General features: G+C 44.2%; 1 protein-coding gene across 2 annotated transcripts in view; it reads left to right on the top strand.

The window, feature by feature from the left end:
• The window catches only part of LOC146394227 (rab3 GTPase-activating protein catalytic subunit-like), a 36470-nt gene that overhangs the window by 674 nt on the left and 12895 nt on the right, over window positions 1–22901 (top strand). For both annotated transcript variants that reach the window (XM_084922853.1, XM_084922826.1), the window contains exons 3-18: window positions 1561–1639; window positions 1735–1867; window positions 2837–2915; window positions 3446–3565; window positions 6720–6885; window positions 7868–7967; window positions 10454–10535; window positions 11744–11812; window positions 12773–12846; window positions 13568–13660; window positions 13801–13973; window positions 14572–14673; window positions 14851–15023; window positions 20033–20087; window positions 20388–20723; window positions 21502–21639. In XM_084922853.1, the coding sequence (XP_084778979.1) occupies window positions 1561–1639; window positions 1735–1867; window positions 2837–2915; window positions 3446–3565; window positions 6720–6885; window positions 7868–7967; window positions 10454–10535; window positions 11744–11812; window positions 12773–12846; window positions 13568–13660; window positions 13801–13973; window positions 14572–14673; window positions 14851–15023; window positions 20033–20087; window positions 20388–20723; window positions 21502–21639 (1972 nt within the window). The remainder of the gene's footprint in view (window positions 1–1560; window positions 1640–1734; window positions 1868–2836; window positions 2916–3445; window positions 3566–6719; window positions 6886–7867; window positions 7968–10453; window positions 10536–11743; window positions 11813–12772; window positions 12847–13567; window positions 13661–13800; window positions 13974–14571; window positions 14674–14850; window positions 15024–20032; window positions 20088–20387; window positions 20724–21501; window positions 21640–22901) is intronic.

The raw sequence follows: 22901 nt of genomic DNA, 5'->3' as shown, positions 1-22901 counted from the left end.
GACACATTTGTCAATAAAGAACTCACCTGCTTGTTAGGGCTTGAGCCAGAAGTTTGAACTAGGAGTGGGTTTCCATAATCGATATTCCAATTAAAATCGATTTTAGCTTGAATAAAGTGATATTGATTCATTAAATCCTGAATCGATTTTAAATATAAATGTATTTTGCCAGAAACTCCAGAATCTCAGGTTAAACCTCACAAAACGATTTCAACAATCACCAAACAGCTGAAACAGTAAATGAGAGCAGCTGCACGGGTTCCACACGAAGACGTAAACACAGAGCGTGGACCGTTCACCCGACAGCACGTACACAGACGTATGAGCTGACCGCTCACAGAGTCTGAGCTGCAGGTTTTGTCACTCTGACCAAAATTGACTGAACCAGCAGCAAAAGAAGATCCAGACTAGGCTTCACGTTTGATACACATCGTCATTAAATCTCTTATACTTTGGCTGGTTTGCTTCCACCACAATAAAATCACACTTCCTGTACAGCTCTCTCTCTGTGTGCTTCAAGAAAAGTTTCCCATCTCAAGTCTCTGTTTTCTGCATTATTCGCTGCTTATTATGCACCCGTCTACCGTTGTTTACAGTGCTGTTGGACGCTGCGTTTTTTTTTGTTTGTTTTTGTTTTTTAAACAAAACAGCAGTAAACCAGTAGGCTGTGGCTCCTTGTGTTTGTCAGGTGACAATAAACTAAATATAGCTAGATGGTACAAATTAGAGTCACAAGGGAAAAGAGTCACTCTGTCAAAAGTCGGAATTTTCAACCTCAAAATCAGTAATAAAATAAATGGACTGGTTCTTATACAGCGCTTGCCTGCTCTCCTGGAGTACTCAAAGTGGTCTATACAACATGCCACACTCACTATTATCTATACGGTGAGTGCTTTCTAACTATCATACATATGCATTTATACTCTGATGGATGCATCGGAGAGCAAGTCGGGGTTAGTATCTTGCCCAAGGATATTTGGCATGCAAACTGGGGGAGCCGGGGATCGAACCACCAACCCTCTGATCAGCAGCTGACCTGCTCTACCTCCTGAGCTACAGCCAGCCCTTAAATAAATATATAAAATGACGAGAAACACGAGCGCACACTGAAAAAAAACAAGGGACTCTGAGACACTGAGGCAGCTGATCTGGTTGGCCAGTGTTAGCATCAGATTGATTCTTGTTTTAGTGGTTCCTTCCAAAATCACAATGCCACTAACCAAAGGTCATGAGGAGGGGGGAGGGGGGGGGCTAAATGGTTGTTTGTACCAAAGCACTGTCTCGGCAAATTACTGCGTTGTCATCTCCTAATATGTTGATCCATTGGTTGGTGCAGCTCGTGTGTGCAGAGGCAGTTCAAATGGCTGCAGCCTCTTTAACTTGTAACGAATCACAGTTAACATTTGCATTCAGTCATATTCATTGCTTACTGTGAATGTAATATTTAAAGCACAGTGTGCTTGGAGGGAAATTAATTTCTGAAGATTCGTTTCAGTGGTTATTTAGCATGAACCAGACACTGTGCATGTATGCTGGGCTAATCTGTTCATCTGCCTGAAGTTTTGTGTCCAGAGTGGAGGAAGTGCTTAATGATTGGAAGCTGACAGGGAACACTGCACGGAAGGTTTCTCCAGAGAAGGTATTTTTCACTCATCCAACCTTTACATGCGTGTGAAGTATGCAGAAAGGAAGTATCTCACCTTCATCGTATGATGCTGCATTCTCTGAACACAGGGGGAATACACCAGTGGAACCTGGGCGGAGAAGTCACAGGAAATTAATTTTGCTGACTTCAAGTTCTACATAAGCCACTACTTTCTGAAACAAGAGTGTGAAGAGGATGATGGGAAGGACAACCTCGAGGAAGGTAGAGTCACTTTGTCTGCACTATTATCAACATCAGCTTTTCATTGACTGTTTGTTGTGAATGATGTTGACAGTGTTGGACAGTCCTGCTCAGTGCACATGCAGGCTGTGGTAGAAGGACCGTCACGTTTTCAGAATTTTGTTATCAGAACGATGACAAGCTGACATCCAGACTCCACACCCTTTATTATGTAGCTTTAGTTTTTATTATCCTGCAGATTTGCAGAAATATTTATTATTATTAACATCATCCCAGGGCACAGCTGTGGGCCTTCATCCTCTGGTTTTCATGCTTTGACTCTGGCTTGTACCACAGCCTGCTCCCACACCACTGTTGAAACACTGATGAAGTAAACCTTCTTCTCGGAAAAAGCACGAGGTTTGGATGTATCCGCTTAAAAAAGGGAATAAATACCTTTTTTCTTTGTACAAATAAAAGCAGGCAAAGCAGAAATGTTACCTGGATACTTGCTTATTTGGTTGTGAATGGCAGTGGGCGTCCACTGAGGAGGGTAGCAAGGCTCCATCTTTGAAATTGAACGCTGCACTGAGGTCTAGCAGGACAAGCACAGAGATGAGTCCACTGTCAGAGGCCATAAGAAGATCATCTGTAACCTTCACTAAAGCTGTTTCTGTGCTGTGATGAGCTCTGAAACCTGACTGAAACTCTTCAAATAAACCATTCCTCTGCAGATGATCTGTTAGCTGTTTGACAACTACTCTTTCAAGGATGTTTGATATGAAAGGAAGGTTGGAGATTGGCCTGTAAGTCAGCTGGGTCTAGAGATCCTCAGACATCAGTGATGTACAGGACAGTAAATTACTGCCACCTTGTGGCCGCAACAGAAATGAGCATCTGTGAAAGTCAACCCAGTAGTTATTTTGGTAGATGTCCCACTTTAATAATCATATGCACCTCAGATGGTGTTTAAAATGAACAATGTTTTTGACACAGTTCTTCTATTGGCAGATGCTATACCGTTGGCAATGCAGGATCTTCTCTGTATGAACAATGATTTCCCTCCACGAGCCCACTGCCTGGTCAGATGGTAAGTTTAGTCTTTACTTTTTATGCTAAAAAACTGCTTCACTCAAAGTAGAGTGGAGTCATTTATCTGCACGCCTCACAGCGAGAAGGTCCCGGATCAAATCTGTGTGGAGATGCATCCTGTAACTGTGCCTGCGCAGGTTTCCTCCACAGTGCAAAGATGTGCATGTTAGGTTAAATGGATATGTGAGCTAGATACAGTGCATAGCATAAAGTGCAACATGAACATATAGTTTAAGTGTGTCTTTCATTTAAGAGAGCAAGTCCAGAAAGTGCAAGTGTTTCTGGCTTTGAGTTGCCAGAAAGACTTCGTAAATATAAGCAGAGAATCATAGATGCGTCTACAAACCAGTAATTCAGACAATTTCTGAATATTTTATTTTTCTTCAGAGTGAAATAGTAAAATAATATCCCATTGATTAGTGATGGTCTTTATTGTTACCAAGGGATCTAACAGCATACAGAATGAAGCAAATGTTTCTTCCATCCTATGTGGATAAATGTCTGCTGTGATGCTGTATGTGTTGGTAGGTTTGGCATACGAGAGTTTGTGGTCATCAGCCCTGGAACGAACTGCGAGGCCGTCATCAGTGAGTCGAAATGCAACCTGCTTCTAAGCTCCATCTCCATCTCTCTGGCCAACAGTGGCTGGTAAGTTACGGTCATCGCACTGCGTGGAAGGTTTTGTGAGCACATTAGTGCCTCCTGACGGTGTGATGTGTGTTCATGTTTGAGTTTTAAGTGTGCAACTGAAGGAGTGATGGTTCACCTTTTGAAGGCGAACCATTTCTCTCTCACTATCGATAACTCCACAGTTTTCCCTTCTCCTCAGGTTAAGAGCTTTGGTGTCATCCTAGACAGTTCACTTTCCTATAAATCTCACATCAATAATTTCACCTGTTCTGCCTGTTTCCATCTATGCAGCATTTTTTTTTTTTTGCCTGTCCCATTTGGTCCTTTAGCCGTCAGAATTGTTGTCTGAAGACCAACAAGGACACCCAGTGGATTTACTTTGCCAAATGGATCATCACGGCCTTGCCGTATTGGTCCATTTGATCGACCTTTGTTGTTATTATTTATTTTATTTTATTTTCAGTTGTTACAGACGGGACAGACATGACTGAGGGATAGGAAAGGGAGAAAGAAAGAGGAAGGAAAAGAAAAACTGAAGGGAAGAGGGACAGTGAGAGAGGGCACTTAAAAAGAGAAAGAAGAGGAAAAAAATCTCCTGGATCACCTGTTGAGAGAAAAAGAAAAGAAAACAAGAAAAAAAAACAAAGCAACATACTAAACACAACACCATCACGTTAATCTAGCTAAGTGTAAACAGCAGTAAATACTAAATATTGAATGTTGTTGTGTAGCAAGCAGGACCGACAGCACACAATGTGTTTGGAAATAGCAGCCAATAAAGGTGTAGTTTATGTCTATGAACAGTGCACACCCGTGTGCACACCTGTGTGGATCAGCGCGCTTGTATTCAAAAGGTTTCCCCATGTAACGGTCTGCAAGAGGATGTCGAGAGCCATAGCCCGCCCCCCAGGGCATGAAGCAGGCATGGAGGAGATCCAGGCTCCAGACATCCAGAGGCCCCAGAGTGTGAGAGCCCAAGGAGGACCACCGGAGGGGCATCCGTGCCACCCTCCTGGGAAGAGCTGAGGAGAGCCCCAGACGAGGGGTCACCCCAGTAGCCACGGAGCAGAAGCCAGAGGGGGCTGCAGTGGCGTGCCCGCCGGCTCTGCCGGCAGCCAGCTGTGCCAGAGTGAACCGAGCCGCAGGCCTGGAGGCCTGAGGCCCCCCTTTGCCCCAGAAGAGGCCCCGATGGCCAGCAGAGAACGGGGGTGTGTGAAGACCCCAAACCTCCCTCCTCTCGCTCATGTGTAGTGTTGCTGCGTGTTGTTCTAAGGTGCATTTAAAACATGGGAGAGCATGGTGCTGCTGCCAGAGAGCAGCAGGTGTTAGCACGGCCCCTCCCGAGAACCCTCAATGTCTACATGGATTTAAAGTTGAGAGGTGGGCACCGGCGCCAGAGGTGGGGTATGCAGCGTTAACAGATTACGTCCTTCTCTCTCCACCCAGTCTACGTCCATTCTTGTCCACAGTCTCGTTACCTCCCGTATTGACTATTGCAGTTCTCTTTTGCATGGTCTCCCCTATAAATCCCTCCATAAGCTTCAACTGGTTCAGAACTCTGCTGCTCGCATTATCACCAGAACCCCTCCTACCAGCACATCACCTGTTCTTCAGGAACTTCACTGGCTCCCAGTGGAGTTCCAGATAATATACAAACTTCTGCTCACCTTCAAGGCCATTCATAACCTCGCTCCTCCTTACCTTTCTGACCTGTTCAGCACTACCTGTTCTGCCCGCTCACTTCGATCTTCTTCTTCTATCCAGCTTTCTGTGCTTTCCTTCCGCCTCACCACCATGGGAAGCAGAGCCTATAGCTGCTCTGCTCCCAGGCTGTGGAGCTCTCTGCCCCCACATATAAGAAACACTGGTTCTCCCCCAGTTTAAATCTCAACTCAAAACCCATCTGTTCAAATCTGCATGTTCACTGTGAATCCACTGTTTGTTCATTTTATCTCTTACTTTTGTTTTTATTGCTCTTCATTGTGTCAGTGTTCTGTTATGTGTTTTTATCTATTGTACAGTGTCCTTTGGTGTCTTGAAAGGCGCTTTATAAATACAATTTATTATTATTATTGTTATTCTACTGGAAGAAGAGTTTTACATTTAGATTGGCTTTTATTTTTATATTATTTCACTATCAATCTGAAAAATGTTAAAAAGCCTTTAAATTAACATGGTCTCATCCACCCCATGCCCCCCCTTTAGACTCACCCCTGTTTGCTGCAGGTAAAATGCGACGGTTGCAGGCTGTGACATGTAAACATGGTATCAGACTAAATGAATAGTTCATCAACATATTTGAATGTAGCCTGACTTCTGTAGCTTTCCTGCTGTGATGGAGGACGAGCGCTTTCAGAATAAAGGTTTTAATGATGATCACGAGAGCAGCGCTGCTGAAAGAAGTTTTCTTTCACTTTACCTGAGCTCACCGTCTCAGTAACGCCTCTTTGCTCCTGTCAGTGTGTAAACTTCAGCTCCACGTCAAGCTGTGCAGCGTCATCATCACTGCTGCTGTGTTATCAGTGTTTTTGTTTAACACTGGGGATGTGTGGGCTTAATGTTGTCAGACCTTTTATTCACATGCTGCTCCTAAATAAGTTTGGTTTGCATGGCTGTTTATACTCACAAATGTGGCTGAATAATGTATATGTGTTAGTCCCCGTAGGCCGTAGGGAAATAACTCTGCATTTAACCCATTCACCCAATGCAGCGCCTGGGGAGTGTGTAGGGACCTTGCTCAGGGGTACCTCAGCTTAGCTTTTCACTTGATTCAAACCCCCAACCTTCTGATCCCGGGGCAGCCACTCTACCTACTGACCTATCCCTCACACACGTTTACATCGTTGAACAAGTCTGTGCTACAGAGCACGCTGCATCGCAGCAAAGAATTGGTTTGGAGGATTTTTTTAGAAGTGATGAATTGCTGCAGCCCCAGATTACGCCAATGAACACAACATATTAAAACCAGTCTGTGTAGCACTCAGTGGTCCGTGCAGTGACAGTGCTGACATACATGCCAGTACAATGCAGTTCTGCAGCTTGTTGCTCTGTGTTTCAGTCGGGCTGTTTAGTTTAGCTGGATTGTTGCTGGTTGAGAGAAACTGAAGCTGGATGTCGGGCGTGTACCAGAGATCCTGCTAGTAATGCCTTCTGCTGTTTATCTTGTGTTCAGTCAGGTGCCGATGTTTGTGCAGATCCAGCAGAAGTGGAGGCGGATGTATGCCGGAGAGTGCAAAGGACCAGGCGTGCGCACCGACTTTGAGATCGTTCACCTGCGTCGAGCGCCCGTGCAGTACAACCACCTGTCCGGCCTGCTCGACATCTTCAAATCTAAGATAGTAAGTGCTCTGGAACAAACATCTTTATATGGATCATATTTCAAGGTTGTTTGTTTGTTTTTAATAAAGAAAAATTTAAATTGTGCAGCCACAGAGCATCATGTACCCATGTTCTACAAGTATCACCTCAGCATCCTGTTCCAGACGATTTTAGGACGATGTGAATCCTGTTAAATGCAACTAATAATCATAAAAGCATCCACGAAGTGCATGTAAATGTATTTTCTAAAACATTTATTCATCTGGTTTTTCCTGCTCATGTAGTCTCTCCTCCTCCTCCTCCTGTGCTCTGACAGTCACACAAAAACTGTATTCAACTTGAAAATAACACAAACATCTTATCTTATAATAAGAATATATTCTTGTAATAGTTCATCAAAGAGCAGGTTGATAACAGTACAGCACACTGCTTAGTTATGTGAACATTGGAAAAACAGAAGAGGAAGAAGAAGACGTCTAATTCTGTGTAAATTCGGTTTCTGGATTTTTGTGGAGTTAATTTGTGAATAAAATAAAGACTGTTAGGAAGTGGATGTTGGTTTAATGATCAGTTTGTTTGAACTTTGTTTATTCCTATTCCTGGAAACACAATGGATTCCCAGACATCGCGTTGTTTAACCCTTTCATGCACAGTGGTCTGCAGCTATTCAAAGGCTGTTTTCTTGTATTTGTGTTGGTGTTGATGGTAAACTTGCACAGAAACACTACACACTGATGTCTCCATACCCTTCATAGGTGGACAACATAGGTTTTGACTTAAGTGGACATTTAAAAAATGAAGTTCAAAAATCTTATATTCATTCCTAAAGAAGAATAAAAATCCTGATTGATGTTGTCATCATCCACACATGAGGGTTAAATGTGTTCAGTATGTTCCCAGAAACAGCCGACAATGACGAGGTGTAATCCACGCCTGTACAGAGAGATTAATGCTGCAGCTTGTTACCATAAACATGAGCTGATGTCTTCCTGTTGTCATCAGGGTTGTTCCCTGTTCCCTCTGCCTCCAGTCAACATCGCCATTCGCTTCACCTACGTGCTCCAAGACTGGCAGCAGTATTCATGGCCGCAGCAGCCTCCAGGTAGGCAGTACATGTCATGTCATTAATACACAAATAGAAAAATGTAATATTATTATTGAGAAATTATTTAATTTTTTTTAAATACATGTCAGCAAGTGGCTGACATCCAGAAACCCTGCCAGTGGCTTTTAGGAGTCGTGTGTGTGATGCAGGTCATGTTGTTTCCTGTGGAACGATTGTACCTGCTGGTTCCAGGTCGTTCTTCTGATAAGTCTTTTCACTCGTCTGTCTGAAATCGTGTGGGGAGCGCTTGGTCGTGGCTGGTTTATCGTAAATAAATAAAAACCCTGCAGGGGCAACGCCAGGTTTATGGCCCCAACAGTGCTCACTGGAACCTTCAGTAACTTAGAAGTTCTTCTGTAGCCGATGCCATCAGTCTTAAGTGTGCAAAGGTCTTGAGAGAGCTTGTTGGTTTTACCCATCATGAGACGCTTCTTGTGTGAAACCTGGCTAATGAGGCCATAGTTGGGACTGAACCGGCTGATATTAATTTGCACTAAGTGGCAGGATTGCTCTGTAATTACTCATAAATGTGTCTTTTTGCACCTTTCTTTCTGTCCAATACATTTCCCCCGTGTCATTCTTCATTGTTAGACGTCATGTACGGACATCTATGGTAGCGCTGGGTGATATGAGGAAAATGTAATATCACAATATTTTGCTATATCACAAAACACGAAATAAATCACGATATGTTTAAGTTATTTTCAACCATATAGGATCTAAATTTGCACTTATTCAAACCGACCATTCAGGATGGTTTTCTATTGTCAACATAAAAATGATCTGAATGAACTGAAATGTTTTCTTTTAACCATCAGCTGCACACAGAGGATTTTCACAGATTACAGTATAATCACAGTAAGTCTCTTTCTGTGGTCAACACTAGACTTTAACATCAAAAGATCACAGCAACAAAAAACGGCGTCAAGAAAAAAAATCACGAGTCAAAATAAAACGACTGAAATGAAAAAGCTGCTCTGTTGTTCTTATAAAAATGGCAAAATAAAAAAAATGGATGACATCAAATTACAGAAACAAGTCGAGACAGTGACTATAAAACAGTTTATTTAATGTTTTCTTGGTGTGCAGGGAGACGTTGACATGCAGGGTTTAAAACATCGTTTCTTTTGCAGCGAGATTCATTCTCTCACCGTCTGAAACTCCTGATGTCGCCATATTTTTACCTGTTCAGTTCAGTTTTATTTATACAGCACCAAATCACAACAACAGTCGCCTCAAGGTGCTTTATATTGCACAGTAGATCGTACAATAATAGATACAGAGAAAAACCCAACAATCATATGACCCCCTATGAGCAAGCACTTTGGCGACAGTGGGAAGGAAAAACTCCCTTTAAACAGGAAGAAACCTCCAGCAGAACCAGGCTCAGGGAGGGGCGGAGCCATCTGCTGTGATTGGTTGGGGTGAGAGAAGGAAGACAGGATAAAGACATGCTGTGGAAGAGAGACAGAGATTAATAACAGATATGATTCAATGCAGAGAGGTCTGTTAACACATAGTGAGTGAAGAAGAAACACTCAGTGCATCATGGGAATCCCCCGGCAGCCTACGTCTATTGCAGCATAACTAAGGGAGGATTCAGGGTCACCTGGTCCAGCCCTAACTATATGCTTTAGCAAAAAGGAAAGTTTGAAGCCTAATCTTGAAAGTAGAGATAGTGTCTGTCTCCTGAATCCAAACTGGAAGCTGGTTCCACAGAAGAGGGGCCTGAAAACTGAAGGCTCTGCCTCCCATTCTACTTTTAAATACTCTAGGAACAACAAGTAGGCCTGCAGAGCGAGAGCGAAGTGCTCTAATAGGGTGATATGGTACTACGAGGTCATTAAGATAAGATGGGGCCTGATTATTTAAGACACAGGCATCGAACTCCAGGCCTCGAGGGCCGGTGTCCTGCAGGTTTTAGATGTGTCCTTGATCCAACACAGATGATTCAAATGGCTAAATCACCTCCTCAACATGTCTTGAAGTTCTCCAGAGGCCTGGTAATGAACTAATCCTTTGATTCAGGTGTGTAGACCCAGGGTGAGATCTAAAACCTGCAGGACACCAGCCCTCGAGGCCTGGAGTTGGCAAAGCCTTATTTAAGACCTTGTATGTGAGGAGCAGGATTTTGAATTTTCACCATCGTACATAGAAAAACTCACAATACATCAAGTTTATTTGTTATATTGTTTGATTTATAGTTTGTATAGTTTAAAGTTGTTTCTCTGCATGTGTGGATTGGATGGGTTGTTACCAACATCTAGTGAGAATTTCATGTGAACATCACCTTTAGAAATATATGTAGACAATTGGTGATGCGTTCAATATGTTTTACGTGTGTGTGTGTGTGCGCTCACAAACAGAGGTTGGTTGTGTTACTGAACTCCCTGACTGTGAGGAAGCCCTGGGTGGGCTCTGGTGACAGACTGCCTGCTCTGCTGTTTGGACGATTATTCAGTTTTTTGTGTTTTTTCTGGCAGATTTTGATGCGCTCCTTGGTGGCGAGGTGGGGGGGGTGGAGTTTGGGAAGTTTCCATTCGGTGCCTGTGAGGAGCCAATAAGGTAAAAACTGATGATACTTTCTAAAAATTACAGTCACATGTAGGGCTGCCACGATTAGTCGACTAATCACGATTACGTCGACTATTAAAATCGTCGACGACTGATTTAATAGTCGACGCGTTGTTTGAAGCTTTGTAAGATCACAAAAGACTCAGGAATAAGTAGTAGGATTTAAGAGTGTAATAACGGACTGAAACAGAAGATGGCAGCACTGCATGTACAAGGATGCCAGCTGCCGTTAAACCCCGAAGAAGAAGTAGCTCTGTCCCATAATTCATAGCGCGGCCTGGCGCAGTTATCAACAATGGCGGCAGCTAGTTAGTTTTAATGTTACTCTTATTATTCTTTCTGGGTCACAAAATAAACGTTTAACATATTTTCAGGCGAGAATGTAGCTGTGTAAACCTCAAATATCCGCTCAGTTTATCAAGACACCAAATATTTTCAAAAGCGCTCCAACGTTTTCGGAGACGTCTGTTACCCACTAGCTCGATAGCGAGCCGGGGTTCAAGGCTCAGTAGAGCCGTGAGAACACCGGACTCCAGGCAAATCGTTTTCAAACCCACCGCCGTCTTTCACTACTCAGGTTAAACATGATATATAAGTCACTTAGATAACTTCAAAATGTTATTGTTTGGCTTTTTTCAGTATTTTATTTGTTCCTAAGTAAATCGGTTTGGCTGAGATTAAAGTTATAGTTTTTACACAGCTGAATAAACATCAAGCAGACAGCTGATTATCAGAAGTGTGAGATGCTCGAGAATATACTCCGGTGTCCTGTTATATTTTAGATAGCAAGGAGTTTATTAAACTTCACCGAAACAATCTGCAAATTTCATTAAAATTTAATAAACTATCATCTTGTCTTTATTTTTAGTTAGCACATACCTTAAACACTTAAAGCTGTAAGCTAATGATAGTTACATAAGAGCAGATGCTGCTGGTGCAATAAGCTGTACGTTATACGTTCAATGGATGATGATCTGATTAGTTGACTAATCGCAAAAATAATCGGTGACTAGTCGACTATCAAAATAATCGTTTGTGGCAGCCCTAATCACATGTTTTCTGCACACTGAGCAGTCGGTGTGACGGCTTTGTTGCTTATCACATGGTCTCGGAGCCTCTTCATCATCATCCTTATCTGTGGGTCTGAGGAAGACTTACTTTGTTTGCTGTTACTGTGTTTCTGTTTTTCACTTTTGTAGTGAACTTCATCTCGCAACAACCTGGCCTCATCTTACTGAAGGCATAGTTGTGGATAATGACGTGTACAGGTAAGGCTGTGTGCGCAGTGTTCTGGTGTACTGTACTAAGAGCAGCTGCAACATACCAGCTAGATCGTTTTGTTACCTCGCAACACTCAGCCTCACTGCAACTGCGTCACCAGCTGAGCCACGAGGAAACCGATGGGCTCAAATTGTGGTCATAAATATTTTGTACTTGTGAGTTCAAACTCACACACTGCCAGGGGACCTGAGCGCAGAGTTTTACACACAGTTTGTTACTTTGTGTCTGTAAGACGACCTTAACAAAAAAAAAATTGTAACTCGTGTAAATATTTTTTACAAACACACAAATTCTCATCTGTAGATGCACAAACATAAAATCTTCAGATATTCTGGCTTACAAGGTTACAAAGCTCACAACTACACATTTGATTTACAAGTACAAATGACCACAATCTGAGCCCATAGAAACCAGCACTAATCAGCCAGTGACCACAGCTGATGCTAGCGTGGGCTAAAGTGCACCACACTGAGTGATGAGGTACCCGGGCTAGAAAGACAACTCCAGTTTGAGGCGCATGTCCTCCTGACATTTGGTGTTTGTGTTAACGATCCAATGGAAAAGCTTTGATGGGAGTGAGCTGTTCACTTGCACTATAGCACACAAAACGCTGCGCTGAGCACTGAGTGTTGCATCCGTGTACACACTGCATTGCTTCATATTTCACTCGTAAAGTAGGAAATGGGTGGAGCAGTTTATTAAAAGGGTAAACGTACATGGGTTTGAGTGTAAGGCCCAAACAGAGCTGGCACAGGTCTAACAAGCTTGTGCATGAAGGGACAAACTGAGTGTGACATAAGGAAATGCTTACATGTGTAATTATCTTGATTACTGGTGAAGGACTACGTCACATGTAATCAAACATGACTCATTACTTATAAAAACCCTTTAACTAAAAGTGTATCAGAAACTCTCCTCTACTGTTTACTCTATTTATCACCCAACAGTGACCTCGACCCTCTTCAAGCTCCTCACTGGTCAGTTAGAGTCAGGACGGCTGAAAATCCTCAGTGTTTACTGGGTAAGTTAAACTGATCAGTGGGACACTCAGGGACAGAGACCATGATGCTTTGGGGCAGACCAGAGGTTTTACTAGTCAGTACAGATTTCAAACACACCGCTACATACTACATTAAGGTCAGTGCATTAAGTGCACTGACCTTAATGTTGTATTTTTCTGGTTACTAATACACTTGGATCCATTACAAACATACACATTGTTGTGTGATGTGTGAAGACTTTTTATGGCTTTGTTTTTTGTCCAAACAGCACAGAGGAAACTATTTCTAAGCCACGAGGCTAAAATTCATGCATCAAATGATACGCAGCAGATAAGACGGATGTAATCAAGCTACCGATAGAAAGAACATAGTAAAGGACAAATAAAGTGTCTTTTTTTCCCTCATTGTTCTCTGTGTGGGCCTCCCACTTCCTCCCACAGTCCAAAGACATGCAGTTAGTGGGGACAGGTTCATTGGGGCTCTAAATTTCCCACGGTGTGAATGTCTGTCTCTGTGTTTGCCCTGCGACAGACTGGCGACCTGTCCAGGGTGTGCCCCGCCTCTCATGACAGCCCCAAGCACTTTACATGTGATGTAAAGTGGACTTTTCTTTTGTTGCCACGTCCATGATTTAGAAAATGTTACACAGATGTTGTCCTGCTTCGCTGTGCTGAAGCGTGTGCTTCATGAAAAGTTTGAATAAGAAAATATCAGGTCAGTAACTGTTTTCGTTCCCTGTAGGTGAGGCTGTGACAGAGCTCTTTAAACTCTGCTGTAGGACTGAGTCTACAGAGGAGATTCCTGGAAGAGGATACGCTGAAGATGAGGGCAAAGGTCAGGTTCCTGGCTTTACTTGTTGAGTGACCATACTGCATTCTGGAAACGTGCGTAGCTTACTGGGAGATCTGGGCATCTGTGCTGACCCGGGCCTCAGCAATTGAACAGAAACTCTTGGATGTGTTTGTCGTCTGTAGAAAACAGTGATATCAGCTCTGCTTTGTCCAAGCTGACCGAGCCAGCAGCAACTGTGCCCATTTCCAAACTGTCCGTCTCCAACATGGTGCACAGTGCCCGGAAGCACATTCGCCGCCATCGACGCATCGATGAGTCGCCCCTTAACACCGAGATACTCAATTCTGTCCTTCTGGTAAGAGTTAATCATGTAACCTGTTTAAAAGGCATTAACTAGTCGGAGTTGACTAATACTTGACTGAGTTTTAATGGTTTCAGCTCATTTTATGAGGAAACTGATTCTGACAGAAGAGGTGTGGATCCCGTGTTAGGAGACGGTGAGCGTGATATTCAGAGCAGCAGAGACCTCGGAGCGTGTGGTAGTTTGACTCGTACTGATGTGGCCCCTCTGCTTCTTTTCACAAACAGTTTTTCCTTCCTGGTTACTGTTGAGCCCGTCACACTCAGCAGGTCGAGCTCGAGCTAAGACAGCCTTGAATCTTAAAACTACAGCCGTAATTGCATTTATGTCTTAGAGTGCTGGCCACAGATATTGATCCCATCTGACAGCAGCTCAGTAAAGCACAAGAGCGTCATCTTAAACAGGATATCAGGCAGCGTTCTTATTTTTATTGTCTACTTCTGGTCACGTCCTGCTTTTGCCACTGAGCGATCAGCATCCTGTGTTTTATCATGAAGTGATGACTACGTGAGCTCCACTTGTTTAATTCTTCTAACATCTATAAAACAGAGTTTCTAAATGACAGACTTGTTTATTTGTGTTTGTGTCTCAGTATCTGTTTCCAGATGCTGCTGTGGAGAAGTCTGACTGTAAGAATAACACTCAGCTGTCCAACTCCAGTGGGACATCGGAGCAAGAGAAAACCTCTGATTATGTATGTTTGCCTCTTCACCACTCGCACACTCAAGGTTACACTCAGGTCAGGTCCAATATAAGTTTCAGAGTGAAGACAGGCTCAGTGCTGTCAGTACTTTGTCAGGATTTTTATTAGAATGTATTAAATTTGGTGTCCTGCTGTTTGATTTCATGCTGGTCTTTTCCCTCGTTGTAGAACCTTTTCCACCAGCTGAAGTCAGCCCCCAGTGACAGTCTGACCTACCGTCTGGCTCTGTGTGTGTGTCTGGTCAACTATTACTACGGTGGGCTGCGGGCTGTTGGACACCTCTGGCAGGAGTTTTTCCTTGAGTTGCGTTACCGGTGGGAAAATAACCATCTTATTTGTGGGTGGGTACCTCACAGGCTCGTGCTGCTTTGACTTTAAAGATGTCACACATATTAACATTTTCATTTTATAGCAGGTAAAATAAGTATTGAACACGTCAGCAGTTCTCTAAGTAAATATATTTCTAAAGGTGCTTTGATGTGAAATTATCACCAGATGTCGGTAACACAGGGACATTAAACACACAGACATTTATTTATTACTTTATACAAATGTTGGTGATGACAGTTCATGGCAGCTTCTGTATGGAGAAACCAGTCCCATCATTGCTCATGACTTTGACCCACTCACCACACAAACAGTCTATAAATCCCGAATGCTCCGTGGATCCTTCCCACAGATTCGGCTCAGGTGATTGGCTGGGCCGTTCCAGCAGCTTTACTTGATTTCTCTGAAACCAACAGTTTCCATTGGCTGTGTTTGCGATCATGGTCTTGCTGAAACATCCATCCTTGTTTCATCTTCATCATCCTGGTAGATGGCAGCAGATTTTAATCAACAATGTCTCCATTCATCCTTCCTGGAGTTATATTTAATGTCTCAGTCCCTTTTGCAGCTTGTTAAAAAGTTTTTATGCATAACTTTTCTAAGCAATCACACATTTTTTTGGGAACATCAAAATCATAATGCTCCCACCTCCAGACTTCAGTGTTGCTGTGGTGTTTTTGGGATGAAGCCACCCAAACACGGTGTGTTTACAGCATTCAAAGAGTTTTGCTCTTAACAAAGGCAGTCGCACTTTTCTCCTCTCCCTTAGCTTCCCTGCTTAGCCTCTATGTCCTTGTCTAGTCTCGTGTTTTTTGTATTACTTTTCCCTGGAACACTCTCTCACAGTCTGTTCTCTAAAACCTAAAAGAGGAATTATGGATTTGATCAACTGGTCCCTAAATGCAATTGACACCCCTTTCTCAACGAGAAGTCTGGGCTCGGGTGAGCCTGAGTGCTGAAGATATCTACCTATTCAGAACCATGGTAACAGGGTTCTTGCTGATCGGAGCTGGCTCGGCCCTGGCTTATCGAAGAATTAAGAAAGCGGAACCGGCTGTTCAAACCCCCACAAGGCTGCCTGCTGGGATTCAAACGATGGGAAGAGGCGTGAGTTTCTCAAAATGGGCTCATTGAACGCAGCATGGATAAGATCTTGGAGAAGCTTACGGCTGCTGTGAATACTCAGAATAAGACTTCTGAGTGCAAATTGGTTCACATCTTGGAGAAGCTCACTGCGGTCGTTGTTAACTTGTTATTTTCTGTTATATTGCGAGAGTACTGTTGCCCGCGAAGGGTTGTTGTTGGTGTGGAGAAAAATGGCGTAACAAATAAAGCGCTTGGAGTGAGACTACGACGTCGTGTCTTTTGAGTTAACAGTCGTGAGGTCTCAGAATCGGCTCTCTGAGCACAAGAATGACAACATCACGGAGCGCAAGTTTGATAACATCATGGAGAAGCTCACGGCTCTCCAACGGGAGATTGAGAGACCAGTGTCGGAGTGTTAGAACAGCTTTGACATTCATATGAGCTGTTCGCACTAAAGTAAAAACCTCCATCACTTATGCGGATACCCCTTCGGCCCCAGCCGTGGGCTCAAGGCTGGAGCCGAACAACAACTCCCTGATAACGACTGTGTTTAGACTGTTCTTCCCACTCCATGCAAGGCCACCTGGGTTGGCTGGAAGACTGTTTACTTAGCCTGGCAGGGAGGAGGACACTGTCTCAGCTGAACTCTGGATACGCACACACTTACACAGACATATATACACATGCAGATGTACACTCCTCCCCCCTCCCCCTCCAAGCGCCTTCGACGCTTATTCCCCTCCGATGCTGACGGCGGATCAAGGAGACCAGCGCACGCAGGCCCGGATGTACTGTCTACACTGGCTGTCTCTCACCCTTTACCCATCCCTTGTCATGTGTTTCTTTCGTGTATTAAGAGTTTTTTCATGTGCAGAGGTGTTTTTTTTCTGTTCTCAAACTGATCTCCCTGTTGGAGCTCAGTCTGGAGGGAGTTATTTTTTTCTCCTTATCTTTCCTCATGTGGTGCATTTTCCATTGTTATACCTCTCTGACCTGTCTTCCCCATGTGATGTTTGTGTCATGTATGTATGGTCAGAAGGGTAAGATGGCGCTGGCAAAGGTCGGCAGCCTTAACCCAATTTCCATCGGGGTCAGCCTTCAGGATCAATAAAGTTTTATTGAATTGAATTGAATTGAATTATGTGACCAAACTATATTAAAGTTAAAGCGTATTGTTGTACCTATGCATTACACTGGAGCAGAGCTTACATACATTCTTACCTGCTTACACTCATCATTCATTCGTCAAGCTGAATAAAATAGCAATAAAATAGGGTGGCTGCAGCTCAGGCGGTAGAGCGGGTCGTCTGCTGATCGGCTTCCCCCAGTCTGCATGCCAAATATCCTTGGGCAAGATACTAACCCCAAATTGCTCTCCGATGCGTTCATCGGAGTGTGTGTGTGTGTGTTTGCGTGTGTGCGCGCGTGTGTTTGTGCGTGCGCGTGTGTGTGTGTGTGTGAGAGAGAATGTTACTTAGAAAGCACCTAGAAAAATGTGCTTGTGCGAATGGGTGAATGCACAAGTTGTGTAAAGCGCTTTGAGTGCTCAGAAGAGTAGAAAAGCGCTACATAAGAACCAGTCCATTTACCATTTAACCAGAGGAGTATTGCACTGGTTGGATGGTAGCAGCCATGGAAGGAGGGTGTAATTGTCCCGTGTTATGCTGGTGTTTTGTATTAGATGTAAGCTTACATTTGGCAGCATTAGTGAACATTATACTGAATGTTACACAGGAGTGTCTCAGGTAGGAGGGAGGCTCACTCGGTCCATTCACTGAGCTTAGTGTTCAGTGATCGATGGTCCAGGGGAAAAGCTGTTTTCTTAGCCTGGCTGTCCTGTTTCTTGAACAGGTGCTGTCCAGGATGAGATGAGATTTGATTGGCTCTCCTGAGACAGCGAGTGCTGACCATGTCCTCCAGGGAAGGAAAGGGACAGGCACTATTCTTCTGTGCTGTCTTAATGACCCACCGAGCAGTTAGCATACCAAGCTGTTAGCAGTAGGTGGGGACACACTATGGTGCTGTGGTAAAAAAGCCACCAAGACTTTCTTCTCCAGATGGTTCCTCCTCCTCCTCAGCATCCTGAGGTGGAGTCTTTGACTTTGGACCATGAGAGGTCCTCAGCTACGTGAGTCCCCAGGAACGAGGACACTCGCTGAACACAGTCTGCTTGATGTGGAGAGGAACGTGTTTCCCTCTGCTGAGGTCACATCTCCTTAGTTTTGATGGCGCTGAGCAGACGGTTGTGTTCATTGCAGCAGCCTGTCAGGTTTTTAACCTCCTGCCTGTTCGCCGTCTTCTCCACTGATGATTGTCGCATCATCAGCAAATGTAACGATGGTGTTAGAGGGGCAGGTAGGTGTGAACTCATGAGTGTACAGGAGAGCAGGCAGAGACGCCTGTGGATACTTTATGAATGCAGATGATAATATTCTGCCAGCATTTCACTGACTTGTTCAGCAAACTTTAAACACACTTCACGCTTCTCTTTTTTTTGGTGGCTCTTGCGCACATATTGTTTTCTTTGAAACAGTCGTACCTGCTGATTCCAGGCCTTTCTGTGGCTCTTCATAACTGGGCCTTGACTCTTCTGATAATTCTTTTCACTGGTCTGTGTGAAATCTTGTGGGAAGCACCTGGTCGTGGCCCATTTATGGTGAAATAATATTCTTTCCACTTTACCAAAAGTGCGCTGGAACCTTCAGTAGTTCTTCTGTGACCACTGCCACCAGCATGTTTTGCAAAAGTCTTGAGAGAGCTCGTTGTTTTTACCCGTCATGAGACGTTTGTTGTGTGAAACCTGAATAATGAGACCATCAGTTGGGACTGAACCAGCTGATATTTGATTTGATATTAATTGGCGAGGTCTGTGACGAGTTACATGACTCTTTGGTGGCAGGACTCCTGGGCTGGAGGTGCGAGTCCCACTGAGTCTGTGGATGTTGTTGGACTGTCCTGGTTTCCCACCTCGGGATAAGCAGACTGCAGTAGCGGTTTCCCTTTCTAAGAAGTGGGACTAGGGGCTGTGCTTGAACTTGGGAATGATACTCCAAAGCCTCCCTGGAAGTCTGTGACTGGGTCAGTTCGTTAGTTGAACCTGAGGTTGAGGATATATTTTCAGCCCTGGAGCTCCTCTGCCTGCTGTCAGATGGTGACGGCATACAAAGTATCTGGTACCACTGTCCTCTGTGTGCTGCTGTTGGTCCGTCAGCTGTGGAGAGAGTGAAGAATAAGTGATAATGAAAAGTTGTTGTTCTCGTTGAACTCTGTTATTGCTGCTTTATTCGTGGCCAACACTCAGCAGATATTGGCATCAGCCGATTTCAGTCGGGATCTCAAAGGACTTCATGGAAGAGCAGAACCTATTTGCAGACATTTGTGGGACCTCGTTAGACTGTTGACTTGGACACAGACAGAAGACAGAAACACATTTTGAGACCAGAGGAGATGGATCTGTCAGAGCGGGGGCCCCAGGCTGTGGAGTGCTTTGCCTCCATCATTATGTTGCCTTGATTGCATTTATTTTTATAAACAGCAGCTTGAGACTCATTTATTTAGCCTGGCTTTCAACTAGATTTGTGCTGTTTCATATTATTGTGAAGCACTCTGTGGTTCTTATCCTGTGCCATATAAATAAAGTCAAATGCTGGATGTCTGTACTTTGTCCAGCTTCAGCTGTCCAGCTGAGCCGACACTTTAGAATCGGGCTTTGGTGTTGTTGTCAGTCATGTTGGATCTCCGTCCGTCTCTAATAACAGACAAATGACCAAAATGTAAAAATCCAACTCCAAGTACATAATACCAGGCACAAAAGCCCCTGCAGTGTTTGTGCCGTGCTCTAACTAAAACTTTGCTTGAAATTGTTTAAGCAGTATTTGTTTCTCTGTTAACACACTGGTGTTCACTCATATCCATCTCTGTGCTTCCTAATCTGCAGGCTGGCAGGTGGAGCTCCTGATCTTCGCTGTTGTCTTTTGCATCAGAAGTTCCAGGTAGCCACAAAGTGCACAAAGTGCAAGGACTAATCGAACGATTTAAAAGACAAAAAACAACATCATGCACATTTGTAGACTTGCAACTTTAATTCCAGTGGTTTATCAAAAGTGTTGTGTTAACTTTGATAATTGGAACGATGTTTAGGTGATAAAGAGAAAAATGAATTCTGAGAGCTGATGCTCAGTGTGATACAGCATCTTCAAACTCCCAAACACCTGTTTATGTCGTGTTGTCTGTTGAACACAAGTAGCAGTGTTATGTTTCCATGTGTGAAAAGAGTTTTTGTTCCTGGACAGATGCTGAATTGTTGTATCGAAAGGAAGAAGGCCAGAGATGAATCTCACAAGGTACCCGAGGGGAAAGAAAAGGAACACAGGGTCTCAGGTGCCTGCCAGAAGAGCCGCCAAGGACCAGAGTGTGCAACCAGTGCTTCCAGTTCAACAAGAGAGATGTCTCAAGGAAAATCCTGGGACTCGTGGAGTGACAGCGAGGAGGAATTCTTCGAGTGCCTGAGTGACCAGGGCGAGACTGAGGTGACACAAACTGAGGGCAGAGCTGAGGGCAGGCTGCACCCCTACAACAACATGACTCTGCTCAACTCTGCAGAGCCTCTCTATGTTCCCGTCACACAGGTCAGAGTCACTGCCTCACTGTGCAAACACATCATATGCTGTTATTTATTCCAAATACAGCATGTTGAAAATAATAGTCGGGGTCACACGGGGTGGAGCCTATCCCATACCATAGGGCGAGAGGCGGGGTTCACCCTGGACAGGTCGCCAGTCGCAGGGCGAACACAGAGAGACAGACAAACATTTAACCCAGGGGTGGGCAACTCCAGGCCTCGAGGGCCGGCGTCCTGCAGATCTCACCCTGTGTCAACACACCTGAATCAGATGATTAGTTCAGCCTCTGGAGAACTTCCACGATAAGGATAAGCTTTATTTGTTGGTTGCCTGCAACTGAGATGACCTAATCGACCATACATACAATGTACAAACTTAACATTGGGGATACAGGTCAGGCTAACTAGCAACAAAGGATAGCCCTAACCCAAGACACGTTGAGGAGGTCATTTAGCCATTTAAATCAGCTGTGTTGGATCAAGGACACATCTAAAACCTGCAGGACACCGGCCCTCGAGGCCTGGAGTTGGACACCTCTGATTTATGCTCTCATTCACACCTGTGGGCAGTTTAGAGTCAGAGTTAACCCAACCCCACTCGCTCCATGTTCAAAGACGTGCAGTTAATAATTAGAACTAAAACAAAGCGGTTGTAACAGTACAGAGGCGACCTTTGTGTGACAAAACCATGAAAGCAGATCTCATATAAGTGCTTCACAGAAATGTCATTAACCTCAGCTGAAGCTGACTGAGTCTGATATCTGTGCATCATGTTTCATTTTCAGGAACCAGCTCCAATGACAGAGGACCTGTTAGCAGAGCAGTCAGAGGTACTGACCAAACTGGGCACATCAGCTGAAGGTACCCACCTGCGTGCTCGGATGCAGAGTGCCTGTCTGCTATCTGACATGGAGTCCTTCAAAGTGAGTCGGACACACTCTGGGTCAGCTGTCTCCTAAGTTTCTTAGTGCTTCCTGTCTAACATCCACACTTAGACGGACACATCGGAGAGCAGCTTGGGGTTAGTATCTTGGCTAAGGATACTTGGCTTGCAGACTGGAGGAACCAGGGATTGAACCACGACCTTCTGATCAGTAGATGACCTGCTAATGAGCTACAGCCACCCGTTAGCCTTCAGCATTAGCCACATGTTGTGGAAGTTTTCCATTAAATAAAGCCTGCAGACGAGCGGTAGCTAACATTCTTTAATCAAAACAAAGAACAGAAAACCAAGCTTGGTGGAAAGCCTGCATGATCGCGGGGCAGATGGTCAGCAGAGTCTCCCTGAGCCTAGCATGGCTCTCAGTTAAAAACCTTCTTCAGGAACAAAAGGCAGTGCACAGCTGTTTCACACCTTAAGGTTCACACTCCCTTGCTACCTCCCAGAGTCCTCGAAGAGACAAAAGATTCTTCCTGTGGAGTTCTGCTTCCCCCCAACTTCCTTACCAGACTCCCACCATCTGTCTAACTGCATGAGTGTGAGACATGCTAAAATCCAGTGGCACCAAGGCATTATACAATAACATAATATGAATAATACATAAATAAAAGAAATTCTTATACACACATTAGCGTCAGTGTGCCCTCGAGTTGCTACATGTCTGCTAGTTTTACTGTTCAGGATGTTTTGTGTGTGTGTGTGTGTGAACTGCCTGCAGTGAACATAACTGTGCAGTCACACACACACACACACACAGTAGTCACAGAGAGTACCGCTGTGGTAGGGTGACCATAAAGAGGACACTGGGCCCAGTCATGAAGAACTTTAATAATACTGTTAGCTTAAAGAAAACGACGTCTTCTCTGTGCAGTTAATGAATGGGATATTAATGAATTAATAAAAAATGTCATGTAGGCTTTTACAAGTAAACTAGTGTGAAATAAGAGGACTGTTGATCAGCCTACGCTGTGGAAAGCTGTGACTCTGTCACTGACACGTGTGGCATGATGGATGCAGTCATGCTGGGAGAAGCTACGTGAGTGCAGAAACCTCTGATCACCAGACGATCACGTGGTCGTCAGTTTTCAAACAGCTCATTGCAGTTTTGGAAATCATCTTCAGAGGTTATTTGAACCTTGTCTTTGCAGAGACCTGCAGATCTGAGGCAGTAATGCAGTGATAATGACCAGCACACAGTGTAAGTCATGCTGCAGCTGCCCTGAATCTGCAGTGTTGGTTATTCCC

The sequence above is a fragment of the Perissodus microlepis genome, chromosome 1 (assembly GCF_051167445.1).
Source record: "Perissodus microlepis isolate ML-2025 ecotype Zambia chromosome 1, ASM5116744v1, whole genome shotgun sequence".
NCBI classification, from domain to species: domain Eukaryota; kingdom Metazoa; phylum Chordata; class Actinopteri; order Cichliformes; family Cichlidae; genus Perissodus; species Perissodus microlepis.
Note: the sequence above shows the minus strand (reverse complement) of the source record. Positions and strands in the feature narration are given on the sequence as shown.